The sequence below is a fragment of the Rattus norvegicus genome, chromosome 10, assembly GCF_021556685.1.
Source record: "Rattus norvegicus strain SHRSP/BbbUtx chromosome 10, alternate assembly SHRSP_T2T, whole genome shotgun sequence".
NCBI lineage: Eukaryota > Metazoa > Chordata > Mammalia > Rodentia > Muridae > Rattus > Rattus norvegicus.
In genome coordinates, this window is record NC_141543.1 from 73,563,899 (window position 1) to 73,579,783 (window position 15,885).

Below are 15,885 nucleotides of genomic sequence, written 5' to 3' on the forward strand. Positions count from 1 at the left end.
GGAAAGAGAACGTTTGTCTTCCAACATTTATGATCTCTGATAAGCCGGAATTGACTGGAATACCCTCAAGCCTGTGCCCAGAAGGTACAGGCACCAGGACACATGTCGCTTTGTGGAAACTGAAACAGCATATATTACAGGGTGGGAAGTAAGACTCAGAAAATATTACCATTGCTATTTCTTTACTGGGAAAACCTGTGTGTTCTTTATGCTTTGATTAAGTGGTTTTCAAACAGTTGAGACCAAAAGACATGCACTACCTTTATTTTGTAACAGTTAAGGCCATGTGACGCTGCTGGATACGACACGTATGAACTCTTGTCATGCAGATGATTCTGAATTCAATCACTCTCGGAGAGAAGACATCCCAGCTCGCATAATTTCATCAACCAGGAGGACGTTGGTGGCAATCACCGTGCTGAGGATGAAAGGATCAGAGTGAGCCCAGCCCCCCACAGCTTGCCTGGGTCTCCTTAGCCAGCACGTGGTGGGGAACTTCCCCTGCGGGCATGTTGGAGTGAGAGTTCATGAAGCAGAGATATTGTGAAGGAAGCACCCTCCTCACCCTGTAATGGCGACTGCTTTGCTGACTCGGCAGAAGTCTAATTTGTACTCAGCATATCGGCGCCAATTTTCACAGGTCATTTCTGCTCCCTGCTACACAGAGGCTGCTGCTACTCGCTGCCTCCCCTTCCAACCCAAACAGTGAAGGGAAGGAAAGGTTAGTTTTACGTGTGCCTTACCTTGCTACAAACACAATGTGAGGGGAACTATGAGAGGACAGCAGCTAGGGACCAAAGTGTCATATACTTGTCAATGTTTTCCAAACAAAAATAATGGGAACTATTCAAACTTATCAATTACATCCCCAAAGGTCTTCGTTGCCAATTTACCAAGAGTGAAGAATATGTTTTTTCACGCAGTAATTATCCCAAATTCCCGCTTCTGCTGCTACCATCGGCTCCCCTGCAAAGTAAAGACAAGCTACTTACTTGAGCAATCTTGACACACCCTGTCAGTGTTGGCTGGTGAATTCTAACAATATTAATCTCTTACAGAACTCCTTTGGTCAAACTCACCACTGACCTCTCTGCTAAGCCCTGTGGACGACTGCCAGCCTCATTCACCAACTCCCAACAGCTCATCACAGCCTCTGGCCAAGTCCTTCTCGCCTTTTGGGCACCATGCTCCCCTTTCTTTTTCACTATTGGCTCCTTTTCTCCTAAGTGAGCTTACTGTTGGAGCACCCATGCAGTCCAAGGCTCTTCTATTCTCTCACTGTACATGTCCTGGTCAGGATCACTACTGCTGTGATGAAAGGCCGTAACAAATGCAATATGGGAAAGAAAGGGTGCATTCAGCTTACACTTCCACAGTGCTCATCATCAAGGGAAGTCAGGACAGAAACTCACACAGGGCAGGAGCCTGGAGGCAGGAGCTGATGCAGAGGCCATGGAGGACTGTGGCTTACTGGCTTGCTCATCGTGGCTTGCTCAGCCTGCTTTCTTAAAGAACTCAGGACCACCAGCCCAGGGATGGCACCACCCACAATAGGCTCATTAATTACTAATTAAGAAAATGTCCTACAAGCTTGCCTACAGCCTGATCTTACGGGAGCATTTTCTCAATTGAGGTTCCTCCTTTCAGATGACTTTTAGCTTGTGTCAATTTCACATAAAACTATACGGCACACATAATCCCAGGTGGTCTCATCCAGTTTTCCATGTTTAAACTATCTACACCCTGATACTCTCTTACCAACAACACATATATATTTCTTGAGTTCAATATATTGAACTACTTTCCCCCTAAAGGCCATAAGTACTTCTACCTGATTTTGCTAAAACTGGACAGTCCCTCAACCCACGGCCAGCTCAACCAACAGTTAGTGCGATTCTAACCTGCTAGTTGTTCAGTTAACTGCTCTCTGAAGAGTGGAGAGTAGCCACAGTCATTCTTTTAAACATAGACTGTGTTGCAACATTGCTCCTTACTTTATTACAAGGCCCACATGCCACTGTGTAATCTGACGTGTCACCTCTGTCACCTCCTTCCTTCTCCACTGGCTGTTCCTTCTCCCAGCAGTCTACCTCCTGCTGTCCCCTCATGGCTAACCCTTTAGTTCCATTAGCTCTTTAGTAGACCTCTTCCTACTTTATACTGCACAAATGCTTTCATTTTCCCCCTTTCCTGCCCTTTCCACTTAGCATGCATGATCATCCTTACCGGTGCTAAATAATTTATTTGTTAAGACTATTGTTTACTGCCTGTTTTCACTATAAGAGAAACTCACAATTTTAAGTCTATTTTGCCCAGTGTGAATTCAAATAATTAGCACTCAACAAGTCTATCTTTTTAAACATTGGTGGGGGCGGGAAGAGTAAAGATATAGATAGTTCAGTCCTTGACTGTTATACAAACACAAGGTCTGAGTCTGAATTTGGTCCCCAGGATCCACATCAAAACATTCTTTTGTTTCAGGGCTGGTGAGATGTTTCACCAGTTAAGAACACTTGCTACAGTTGCAGAGGACCTGGGTTCAGGCCCAGTCCCAGGGGATCTGGTGCTCTTGTCTGACCTCTACAGGCACTGCATGCACATTACCCACAGACATATACATAGGCAAAACACCTGTGCACATTAAATATTTTTTGGAGTAAGCTGGATGCACTCAAGATTGACGCAATAAAATGTTCCAACCCACCATTCTCCAAGTTTTGGACCCCTGAGGAACAATCTTTTGAGTAAATAGCTTTTTATTTTTTTCAATTTCTTACCTGTATTCAGGTCTATGCCAACAAGTTCTTTTGATTCAGCATGCTTAGTCTGAATTTTTATCAGTGTTTCCTGCAGGTCATAACCAGAATTCTGAGCAAGAACCTTTATGAAAAAAATACATGTGTGGAATACCTTCCTATATGGATTTGAAAGTCAAGTATAAAAGAGGGCACTATTCTTCAGTCTTGTGAACACATAACCACAATACCATGGCCATCTACTATAGAAGAATCCCATTTCCAACCTAAATCAAATTATTGCTTTATCTACCTAACACATTTCATTCTTGAATAGTTCCCCTTGTGAATACCACACTGAATTCTAAGGACATCAGACTCTTCACCACTAGATATTTTTAGGCAAGGTCTCATGTAGCCCAGGTTGGCCTCAAACCCCTTCTTCTCTTGTGTAGCAGAAACCACCTTGAGCTCCAGCCTCCACCTCCCTAGTGCTGGTATTACAGGTGTGGGCCACACTATAGCCTGCTTATTCCTTCCCTTATCAAAGATGTAAGTCTATTCTTATTTCCTCTGGCCTCTTGAGCCATGCACCTTCCTGTTCTTCCCAGCACTTGCTAAAAAAAAAAAAGACCAGAGCATCCATAGCACTGTGTCCCAAGCTTCAGAAGGACAGCCATGACCTGTAGCAATTTGGATGGAAATGCCTATACTCCACACTAGACTAATTTCTAAACTAAAAACTGATAAAGAAAAGGGCCACTGTATACCAGGGCCACCAATTCCTGTCAACAACACAGTACTTAATGACTTTGCTGCTTGGAGGAAAGAAAAAAATAGACATCTGATTCACAAACAACCCACAAATCATGAATAATAGTGATATAAAATATTTAAGTCTTTGCTAGCAATGCTAATAATGATTGAATTCATGGTAATAGCATACTTGAAACACATTTCTATATGTCTACTTGGCTGATGGCTAACAGAAGGCAAAGAGGAAGGAAGGGTAGCCTTGTCCACTCGCTGCTTCACCCCTTCAGTTACAAGTCCCAGCTAGTAGTGTTAGGGGACACTAAACATCTTCGAGGCCTTCTCTTCTCACAACTAAAGTAATAGCATCTTGGATGCCACCACAAAACAAGAATCTCTGCTTAAAATAAAATATTCAAGCAAAACTTGAGTTCCAAACTGCTCATTAGGATTGGTTAGTACTGAACTTTCCAAAGGAGCTTTGAGACACAGGGAAAACTTGACTATTTCCTGGAGCTCCCGAATGTCTTGTAAGCTTCAATCCCCACAGTTTCTCTGCTGGGTTTGTAAAATATTTATGCACAACAGGAAATGCAAATGAGCACATTTCTAACTCTGCGAACTGTTGGGCAAGGTGGCAATTTGTAATCAAGGATCTTTAGGTGCACCCAGTTATTCTCTGGCCAGGAGACAGTTGTACCTTGGGGATAATGAGTAAGGCATCAGCAAAGGCTTGGATTCCGAGGCGAGCTCTTCCCTGCACACAGTGCTTGTAGTTCACAAGAGCCTCTGCTATGGCAACTTCAACTGCCCCAGCTCCTGGAACCACACAACCTACCAAAGGCAAAGAACAGAACGATGTCAGGCAAGGAAAGGGAACGACAAGAGCAACTAGGTGCAAGGGCAAGCGTGCTTGATCTCTTTGACGTTTCTGGAACGTTTTGAATATATTCTGAAATCAAATAAATTCTACAACTCAGCAATTACTAGGTTTCCCAATAAAGCATCCTGAAAGTAAGAAAGCGTGGTACGCATCCTGGCCACAAACATTTCGTTTCATTGTTTATCCTCTGGAAAACAGAAGTGGGGTTTCTGGGGTCATCGAGATGGTTCCCGGCACCCACATCAGGCAGCTCAAGTCCAGGGGACCCGCCGCCCTCTGTCCTATGCAGGCATCTGCATTAACGCAGTGCTCACAAGCTCACACAGGCACATTGACACACAAATGAATCTTTTTTAGGTAGACATTTCTTTTTTTTTTTTTTAAGATTTATTTTATTTATTATATAAATAAGTACACTGTAGCTGTCTTCAGATACACCAGAAGAGGGCATCAGATCTCTTTACAGATGGTTGTGAGCCACCATGTGGTTGCTGGGAATTGAACTCAGGACCTCTTAACCACTGAGCCATCTCTCCAGCCCCCTAGGTAGACATTTCTTTTGTTTGCATCTGATAGTTTTATATGACTACATTGAAATGTTATTTGTAATTTATAATAGCAAGTAGCTGGATACAATGTCTGATCTAAATAAACAAAACTAAGAGGCCTTAGAATTTCATCCTTTGAAAGATGATAACTGCTCACCTAGACTACAATCTCTGCAAAACTACCTCTCCCAGTTGAAGGGCAAAGAAATACTTTCCCTGAGTCAACCGGTATTCATGGTCACTAAGTCAGCTCTACCAAAGACACTGAAAGGGATCTTAGGATGGAAAAGAAAGATAGACCATGAAGCTACAGGAAAGAGTAAGTGTTGCTAGAACAGAAGCTAAGAAAATGAGAGCTAAGACTCACCAAACACCATAAAACCCACGCTATGACAGGAACCAGGGCACACCCTTTAATAACTCCCAACATCAGTGGTCGCAATTTCCCACATAGAAGATAGATTAAAAGATTATTAGATTTAAAACAGAATTCTTGTCGTTGACAAAATAAACTCCAAACCAAAATTAGTCAAAAGAAATAAATAATATTACTTCATACTGTCTAAGTGAACATTCTAATAAGGCAATACTACTGTTGTGAACATATGTACACTGGAGTGCACGCAGCACTGCCAGAGGTCAAGACACAGATGAATCCGAGTCAAGGGAACTGAGTGATGGCGGTACCCCAATCTCATCAATAGAGAGGCTGTCCCAATGAAACATGAACAGAGAAACATCTGAATTCAATATCTTAGGTCAAATGAACCTAGCAGACGTCTACCGATTATTCCACACAAATACTGCAGAATACATGCTCTTCTAGCCCATAGAACTTTCCCTAAAGTACATCATAGCATAGGACAAGAAGCGAGTCTCATAAATAGAGGAAACCTGAAACAACTTCTTATATCCTGTCTGACCACAATGAAGTGAAGCCAAAATACCAACCACAAAACAAACAAACAGAAGCTACTTCATGGAGATTGAACAACTGTGTTACTGATGAAATCAGAAAAGAAATATGTTTTAGGGTTGAAGGAAAATGAAGACATAACATACCAAAACTATGAGATACAGTGAAAACAACACTAATTTAAGGGGAGTGAGGGGATAGTATAACAAATGCCAATAGAATTCAGGAAGTCCTAAGGACAAACCTTGAAAAAGTACATTCCTCTAAATTGGAACACCTAAGAAAAATGGATGACTTTGTAGAAACATGTGGTCTACCAAAAACAATCTGAGATAAGCAATTTGAATAGACCTATAAGCAATGAAAGTGACGTAGAAATGAGCCGTTACCAGAGCTGCTTAAGCCTGATCAAGATGGCAGCACCAAAGGCTTTGTGGCAGAGCCCACGGGGTTGCGGGGAAGGGGCAGACAGTGAGGAGCTTGGCCAGGATTGGTGAAGTCCTAGGCAAGAAGCTGGAGGAAAGGGCTTTGACACTGCTTATGTGGTCCTTGGCCACTTCTGCTAAAGAAAGATGAAGACGTCTTCCAAAAATGGCTGAAAGACATCTCCCGTGCCAATGCCAAGCAGTCCAGGGACTCCCTGGGGTGCCTTCGAGAAAGGTGTGATGCCATCCTGTAATGTTCCCGGAGGACCCCTCAGCCTTCCAGCCACAGCATAGAGTCCCCAATGTCTGCAGCAGGGTGGGCTCCTCCCTGTCCTACAAGAAGGGAAAGATTGCTGTTGTCACCCTTGCCTCCTTTGTACTCGAGGGTCTTCTAGGAGGTCTCTCCTCAGCATTTCAACCTTTCTAGGGTTCTTGCCCTTGCATGCCTCCCCCTACACCCCTGCAGTTCCATGGCAACAGTTACCAGCCTTCCTGAATGGATTACTGGCCCCTTCCTTCTCCCTCCCTTCACCATCTATCTGTCGGATGCCTTTTGGCTCCTTTCTTTTTTGGTCAAAAACAGTTACTGTCCTCAAAAAGACTTTTAGATTAATAAAGTCAGTGGCCTTTGTATACAAAAGAACTAACAACAATCCTTCCTGGACTATTTCATACAATGGGAAATAGGGGAATGCTCCTAAACTCACAGCACACGATGCCAGTACTGCCCCACACCAAAACCCAGATAAAACTACATACATGAAAGAAAATTAGAGGCCAATCTGTCCTATGAACATAGAAGTAAAAACTTGCAATAAAACACTTGCAAACTGAATTGAATACATCAAAACAAAACAAAACAAAACAAACCACTCTTCATGATCAAGTTTCTTCATTCCAGAGATGCAGGGATGGTTTAATACCTATAACAATGAATGTAATACAGCTTACAAGTAGACAAGACCAGAAATCACATGATCGTTTCAATAGATGCAGGAAAAGCCTGTGACAAAATCTCTTATCTTTTCAAGCACTGAATCTGACAAATTTCAAAGTCTGACAAAGCACTGAAGAGACCAGGACTAGAAGGAGTGCATCTCAGCACAAAGGCCATATACAATAAGCCTACTGCCAACATCATGCAAGACAGGAAAACGCAAAACACTTCCACTAAGGCCAGGAATAAGACACAGAGCTTGAAGGTTTAGCTGGACCATGTAATAAGGCAAGAGAAGGAAATAAAAGAGATACATCGGAAAAGAGGTCAAAGGAGCCTCATTTGCAAGTCAGGGGTGGTGGCATCTGCTTAAATCTCCTCGGGCACTCAGGAGGCAAAGGCAGGCAGATATCCGTGAGTTTGAATACAGCCTCATCTACATAGTGAGTTCCAGGACATCCAGGGCTACACAGAGAAACTCTGTTTTGAAAACAAACAAACATAAAAGAATAGTCCAAAATATCCTTATTTGCAGGTGACATGATACTATATACCATAAAATTCTTACATCTGATAAACACTTTCAGCAAGATGAGATGATACAAAACAAGCACCCTGTCTATACACTGATAGAAAACACCAAGGAAGCAGTATCATTCAAATTAGTTTCAAAAAATAAAATGAAATACCTTGGAATAGGCATTAAGGAAGGAAATAAAAGATCTCCATAATGTATGTTTTAAAACACCATTGAGGAGAACACCAGAAGATAGGAAAACTTCCCATGCTTATGGATTCAAAGGGTAAAATGGCTGTCCTACAAAAAGTAATTTACAGATTCAATTTTGATTCTCATCAAAATCCCAGCACCATTTTTCATAAAAATAAAAGCAAAATCTTAAAAGTCCTGTGAAAATATAAAATACCCCAGACAGGCACTGGAGAGAGAGTTCAGTAGTTAAGAGCACTGCTGCTCTTCCAGGGGACCTGGTTTTGATCCCAAGCACACATAAGGCAGCCATAGCCATCTGTAACTCCAGTCCCAAGGTATCTGGTGCCCTCTTCTGGCCTCTGAAGGCACTGCACACATTTGATGCATAGACAGACATACAAGCAAAACACTCACACATATAAAATAGTTTTTAAAAGACTCCAGACAGGGGCTGGGGATTTAGCTCAGTGGTAGAGCGCTTACCTAGGAAGCGCAAGGCCCTGGGTTTGGTCCCCAGCTCCGAAAAAAAGAACCAAAAAAAAAAAAAAAAAAGACTCCAGACAGCCAAAGCAGTCCTTTGCAATAAGAATATGCTAAGGGTATCACAGAAATCACATGATAAATTCAGTAGACGCAGAAAAGGCTTTTGATAAAAGCCAATATCCCTTTCATGGCAGAAACACTGAAGAAACCAGGCATAAAAAGAACACATATCCCAGCATAACATAATAGAGGCTATATAACAAACTTTAACCAACATTATACTAAATGTGGGAAATTCAAGGCATCTCCATTAGAATCTGGGCATGTTCTTCACTTTTATTCTTAGCTAGAGCAGTAAACAAAAGAAGAAAAGGAAGGGGATATAAATAAGGAATAGTCAAAGTGCCCTTATTTACAGATGACTCTGTACATGAGGCCCTACAGATTCCCCTTTCACAAATAGGTAAACACATCAGCAAAGAGCCAGGGTACAAAACGAATGACAAGAACCATCAGTGCCTTCCTTTCCCCAATAACAAACATGCTGAGAAGGAAATTAGGAACCGATCCCGTTCACAATTGGCTCAAAAAGAAAGTACCTTGAAATAAACCTGATCAAAGAGCTGAAAGGCCCTCGCGGTGAAAACTGTCAACACTGAAGAAACCAACGATGACACTAGCTGGAAAGACTACTTATGCTCATGGATTGAAGGAAATAACGTGAGAATTGTTACAGTACCAATAGCGGTCTACACATTCAATGCATTCATCAAAACTCCAGCACCATTACACACAGAAATAGAGAAAGAATCTTAAGGCCACAGTTGTAAGTCCATGTAGCAGGGCTGTGGACTCTGGCAGTACACTGGCCTCACAGAAGTCTGCCAGGCTGTGCTGACCACATGGCTCACCTCTTTGCCAAGGGAGGCCCCCGTTTCATGGGTGAGGATTGCAAGGGGTTCTGTGCACACGGAGGTCTGGGCCATGGTGAGACTCTGGGCAACTCAACAGCCAGCTGAGACCTGAGAGTTCACCAGAGGGCCGTTTATCCACAGGAAGCTCACTCAGCCTGGCCACAGTAGAGAAGCTGGCAGACCTGATCCATAGGGCAACCCAGGCACTCAGAGGCAGGAGCTCTGTTCAGGGGCCCATGTTGTAATCAGTGAAGGACACTGCATGCACACAAGAACAACCCGGTGAACCTCAGTTCAAAGCCTGTGCCCGCTGTGTCCTGAGAGCTGGGGAGGGCCATCAGCTGTGATACGCAGAAGACGCCTGTAGATCTAGCCACAGTTCCCAGCATTGCTAAGGAGTGTAGACAGGTTCAGGGAAGGTGCAGGGTTGCTGGAGCAGGACAGTGTGCAGTGTGCCTGTCCACGACAGGTTGGAGCAGGCTGATACCATTCTGCTAATGTTAGATGTCTCCTTCCAACTTGAACTCCCTAGGTGTCTTGGGAGTCCCCTAGCAGTCAGTAGCTCAGATGACTATAGCTGGCACCCCTTGCAGACACTGAACTAATTCAACCTATGACCCTTAATCCTACTCTGCGCCCCGCCCCTCAACTGCCACTGTCATAACTGACCAGGAAGAGACGGACAACCTTCTGAAGGCCCTAAAGAGGGAGCTGTCTGCAATGGGTGTGCTCCTGACCTGGGCGAGGTATCAGTATTACTCCCAGCACTGCCCAGATGCTCTTGACCAAGTTGGCCATAGACTTGGCAGTAGTGATTGGAGAGCATGAGTGACACGGGCACCTGAGCCACCTCACTGATAGAGGAGGCACTGAGAAGATCCTCAACATCACCCAGAACGCTCAAGGTATCTGAGCACAACTCAGTTCCCATGGCAACTTCACATAGAAACACTTGATCCAAAATGGCAGAGCCAAGCCACTCCTACACAGATTCTGAGCATCATGTGGGGCTTGTATGGGACTTGGGACTTTTTGGACAACCTGAGGATATGAGTGAAGGGATGTGGGTCTTTTATGTTTTAGTTAAATATATGAGTGTGTGTGTGTGTGTGTGTGTGTGTGTGTGTGTGTGTGTGTGTGTTTCTGTGATTATGGTTGCATTCCATGGTCTCATACAAGCTAGGTAGGTACAACTGCCAGCTGTGCCCCTGCTCACTCCCAAGCTAACCCTCTACTGCTGAGCTAAATCCCAGCCCAGCCTCTTCCTCCTCTTCCTTTTCCTCCTCTTCCTCCTCCTTTTTCTCCTCCTCTTTTTTCCTCCTCCTTTTCCTCCTCTTCTTCCTCCTCCTTCTCTTTCTCTTCCTTCTCTTCTTCTTCTTCTCCCTCCTCTTCCTCCTGTTTTTTATACAGTTTTTCTTTTGATCCTGGATGTCCTAGAACCCACACTGTAGACCAGACTGAGTCTACAGTCAATAACGGCAGCTTTTATTGTTCAAATGGCAAATGATGTGAAAAGTTCAGGTCAACTAGGAATGTCTGCACATGAGAATCTGCTCTATTTCCGTGATCTCTATGGAAGTAGTCATGGTTTCACATGAACATTTCCAGAATGTTCATCCCTTCCAAAAAAAAAAAAAAATCTAAAAATTCTTATGGGAGCACAAAGCTGGCTGAAGCAATCCTGAGCAAGAAGAAGAATGCTGTAGGTATCAACATACCTGACTTAAAGTTATATTAAAGAACCATAATAACAGAGCCAGCATAGTGCTGGCACAAAACAGACACATAAATCAAGACAGAGAAGACCAAGATATAAATTCACATAGCTACAGCCACTGGCTTTTTGGCAAAAGAGCCAAAAAAAATATCTTTTTGGTGGGAAAAGACAGCCTCTTGAGGAAATGAGACAGGGGAAACTGAGTGTTGACATGTAGAAATATAAAACTAATCTCTCTCTCTTGTCTTTACAAAAATCAGTTCCAAATGGATCAAATACCTTATGTAAGACCTGGAACTCTGAAAGTATTTGAGGGAAAACGCTTTAAGATAAAGGTATAGGTGAGCTGGGTGATCCTAGCACTCAGGAGACAGAGGCAGGGGGATCTCTGAGTTCAAGGCTAGCCTGGTCTGCAGAGGGAGTTCCATGACAGCCAGGGTCACGCTCAAGAAAAACAAACAAACAAATGAAAACAAAACAAAAACTCACAAAAACCCCCACTAAAGCACATTAGATTCTATCTCATGCCAAGAAGACTGATACTCATTAAGAAAACCAATATCAAATGCTAGGGAGGATCTGGGCAAAAGGAAATTGAATGCACTGTTATAAACTGGTGGTGGAGGTCCTCAAAAAATTAAAGTAGATCTGCCACATGAGCAAACACATTTATATCCTCACTAGCACTGGACACCATTCATCCTGGTGGGAGAGGGAGTCTAATGTGGTTGGGGGATTGTGTTGTTGTTGTTATTTTGTTTTGTTTTGTTTGGCCTGGGAGCAGCTCGGTAAGCAGCATGGCTCCCCTATGGTTTCTCCATCAGGTCCCCACCTGGAGTTTCTGCACTGGCCTTCCTCAATGGATTACCATCCTGTAAGATGAAATAAATCCTTTCTCCCCGAGTTGCTTTTGGACACGATGTTTACCACAGAAACAAAGGAGTGCACTAGAATACAGTCCTTGCCGCCATGCCTAACAACCTGAGTTCGGTTCTCAGAGCTCCCATGGTGGGAGGAGAGAGCAAGTTCTGAAGTCGATCTCTGATCACCATGCACACATCATGACATGCATAGGCCCATAAATATAACACTCACATAATGATAAATGCATGTGAAAGGTTAATGGGGAAAGTTTAAGCATGGGAGCGATAGAAGGAGAGGTGCTAGGGAAAAAAAGACCTGGGCTTCTCAGGAGCCAGCCCTGCTTACCTGTCTCAGAGGCTCTAAAATTATAGCTCTTAGTGATTGCTCTCAAAACCTTTCTTTCTTTTTCTTTATTACATTTATTTATTTATGGGGGGGGTTGCACGCATGCTGCAGAGTTCACTGGAGGTCAGAAGACAGTGTTAGGGAGTCAGAGCTCTACATCCACATGAGGATCCTGAGACTGAACTCATCATCTTGCCAGCCCCTCCACGCTCTTTACAATAGATAAGTGAGGTTATAGGGTGGCTCCAGAGGTGCCTTCTGGATAGGATTATAATCTAATAAAGACAAAATCATGAGCCACAAGGGCTGCACAAAAAGGTTAAGACATGTCTTTGTGGAGATTCTTAGACAAGTCCTAGAAAATTTCAGGTTTACAGATAGAATGGGAAAAGGTCACCTATACTTAGGCTTCAAGCATGGTTTCCCGCTATTTAAACTTTCTTATTTGAATCTCCACTAAATGAAAGGAAGGAAGGAAGGAAGGAAGGAAGGAAGAAAGAAAGAAAGAAAGAAAGAAAGAAAGAAAGAAAGAAAGAAAGAAAGAAAAAAGAAAGAAAGAAAGAAAGGAGGAAAGAAAGGTAGGTAGGTAACCTTCACAGTGAGTGTTGTTAACAGAGCTGGAACTCTAGCTGATGAGAAGCTTTAAGCAGACCCCAGGGAAAGTGGCTCCCTTTCCTTCCCAGATCCCCATAATTTTCCCTGACTTTCATCCTGCCTCACGTATGACATAAAAGTCTAAGTAGCACTGGCTGGGGGAGCAGAGAGGATTAGTAGGAAGGGGGAGGCAGGGAGGGAGGCACGGAGGGAGAAATGCACTTATGGAACACAGTAACTCCTACAGTGAACATACAAGAACTCTCCGACGTTTGCTGGGGCCAAGGCAGGAGGGAACCGTTCTGGACCACTGCTCCTGTCTCACCACAGTAGTTCAACAGTGACATCCAGGACGTGTCCACACTTCTGCTTAAGTGAAGCAATGCACAGAGCCATGCCACCCTGAATGTCCCTGATCAAGTCTAATGTCAGCCTGTGGATGTCTTTGGTGGGGACAATGGCTTGTGTATCATGGTTTCATTATGCTTTGGAGAGTGATTATACTGTTATGTACATCTGGAAACCACGCTATATGGTTTCTTTTAAAGGGAATTAAAACAGTGCAAAATTGTGTGTGTGTGTGTGTGTGTGTGTGTGTGTGTGTGTGTGTGTTTAATCAATTTGAAAGTGTGACTCTTAGGACCTTTCCTGACTCTAGATGAGTGAAAATCTATTAAAATGGAGAGAGGACTGGGGCAAGTGATATGGCCAGGGGTTTTGGTACAAAATTCTTAGGACCCAGCCAAGTATCTGTTTTCTATATTGGAACAGAATCTAAACTGGTACCCAAGAAAAAGTACGTGTCTTTTAGCCGAGTGCTTTGTGTTAACATACATCAATTTTCACAGCTAGATAAGAACTTTACATCTGATTGTAGAGTTTTGGGTAGTTGTGTACTGAATATTAGACCTCGGCCTTGTTCATGATAGACACGGGCTCTACCACTCAACGATATATTCCCAGTCCTGCTTGTATAATGTTTAATGCTCTGAACATGTTGACTATCAATAAACTTGCTCCAGAATTACTTATAGTTACAGCAAAACAATATAAAATCGACTGCTTCTCAGTTCAGCACTTCTCACTCCCTTCTCCCCTCTCTGAGACACTTCATGGCACAAACCCTGAAGGAGTTGGTCATCTAGAAGCTGAGTACACATCTCATCCCATTTTGGAAAAGCTCCTTCCTAAGAAGCAATATACTCAAAATAATATTTGCACATGAGAGGTATAAAGACTTAAACTGTGCAAATAGTCGTGTGCACCTCCTACCCCACGCATCTGAGCACAGACAGTAGCGCACCTCTGAGAACTCCCAGCCCATTCCTCCTGAAAGCACAACGTGAAGTTGCAGGATATTAACACCTACCTCAGAAAAGAACAAAGTTGTAAAGCCAGCAACCTGAACTTTCTTCTTAAGGAACTAGAGAGGGGGCAAACAACACCCAGTGTAAGTGAGGGGATGGAAATAAGAGAGATCAGAGTGGAAACAGGGAAATCAAAATGACAGAGCTCACACCTGTGATCCCTCCTAAGGAAGCTCAGATGGGGGATCGTTAATACTTCAAGGCCAGCCTGGACCACATCGTTATGAGTTCCAGGCCCTGTCCCCCCAAAAAAAGGGGGGTGGCAAATGCCAAATGCATTCTTTTTTTTTTTTTTTGGTTCTTTTTTTTTCGGAGCTGGGGACTGAACCCAGGGCCTTGCGCTTCCTAGGCAAGCGCTCTACCACTGAGCTAAATCCCCAACCCCAGGCAAATGTATTCTTACAGCTATATTAAACAACTTAGATCAGTATTGATAAACTTTATGCAAAAGCCCAGGAAAGAGCCAGCAGGACGACTCAGTGCAGAAAGCACTGACCATGAAAGACTCAATTTAATCCCCGGAACCCAGAGTAGACGGAGAGCCACCTCCTGAAGTTGTCCTTTGACCTCCATGTATGCACCAAGACACGAGCACATCCTCACTCACTCTCACACACTAATACCATTCTTAATTATCCAGGGGCAGGGAGACTGCTTGATTCAATCCCTAGTACTGGGGGGAAATTAAGCCTTCTAACAGTCTAGGGTCTGTGGGTCCTACCATGCCCTTGCAACAATCTCATCCCTCTACTGTAGCAGGAAACATCTACAGTCAATGCATGCTAAGGGAGTATGACTGAGCTGTGATAAAACTAAATTTTTACTTTACAAAATACATGCAGTAGGGGCTGGAGAGATGGCTCAGAGGTTAAGAGCACTGACTGCTCTTCCAGAGGTCCTGAGTTCAATTCCCAGAAACCTCATAGTGGCTCACAACCATCTGTAATGGGGTCTGATGCCCTCTTCTGGTGTGTCTGAAGACAGCTACAGTGTACCCATATACATTAAATAAATAAAACTTTTTTAAAATGCAGCAAATCATATTTCACTCACTGGCAATAGTTTGGTGCTCTCAACTTAGGAATTTTTTTTTGTATTAGCACAAAACCAGACACACAGGCTAATGGAATGGAACAGAGGATCCTTTAATAAACCCACACTGCTATGGTCACAGGCTTTTTAATAGAGATACCGAAAAACTACAGTTGGAGGAAGGACAGCCTGTTCAACAAATCACGCTGAGAAACCTAGATATATGTATGTAGAGGAATAAAATTAGATCTTATCTCTCACCATGTAGCAAAATTAACTCAAAATAAACCAAAGACTTTAACATTAATATTAAGACCTAGAACTTCAAAGCCACTAGGAAAAAAAAAAACCTCTTCAAGATACAGGCATATGTCAAAAATACTGGTACGCATCTTTGATCCCAGAACTCAGGAGGCAGAAGCAAGTGGATCTCTGTGAGGCCAGAAAGAGATTCAATAAATAAATAAATAAATAAATAAATAAATAAATAAATAAACAAACAAACAAACAAATAAATAAAACAGGAGCAGGGGAATCTTTCTAAATATGCTTCCCAAAGCCCAACCAAATAGCAAAGCCTGGTGTTCCTGTGTGAGATTTAAAAGCTTCTGTACAGCAGAGAAAACAGTAGAGCAGGCTAAGAATGGGAGAAGGACTTTC

At 43.1% G+C, this 15,885-nt stretch overlaps 1 protein-coding gene across 2 annotated transcripts in view; it reads right to left on the minus strand.

Annotated features, from left to right (window-relative positions):
• Nucleotides 1–236: 236 nt before the first annotated feature.
• Cct6b (chaperonin containing TCP1 subunit 6B) overlaps nucleotides 237–15,885 on the minus strand; it is a 48,760-nt gene continuing 33,111 nt past the window's right edge. Inside the window, exons 9-12 of one of the 2 annotated variants that reach the window (XM_087573442.1) lie at nucleotides 4,189–4,322; nucleotides 2,778–2,880; nucleotides 894–966; nucleotides 237–418 (exon numbers count right to left, since the gene is read on the minus strand). In XM_087573442.1, coding sequence (XP_087429568.1) covers nucleotides 346–418; nucleotides 894–966; nucleotides 2,778–2,880; nucleotides 4,189–4,322 — 383 coding nt within the window. In that variant the 3' untranslated portion in view covers nucleotides 237–345. The remainder of the gene's footprint in view (nucleotides 419–893; nucleotides 967–2,777; nucleotides 2,881–4,188; nucleotides 4,323–15,885) is intronic. The other variant, NM_001014228.1, reaches the window with a different exon arrangement.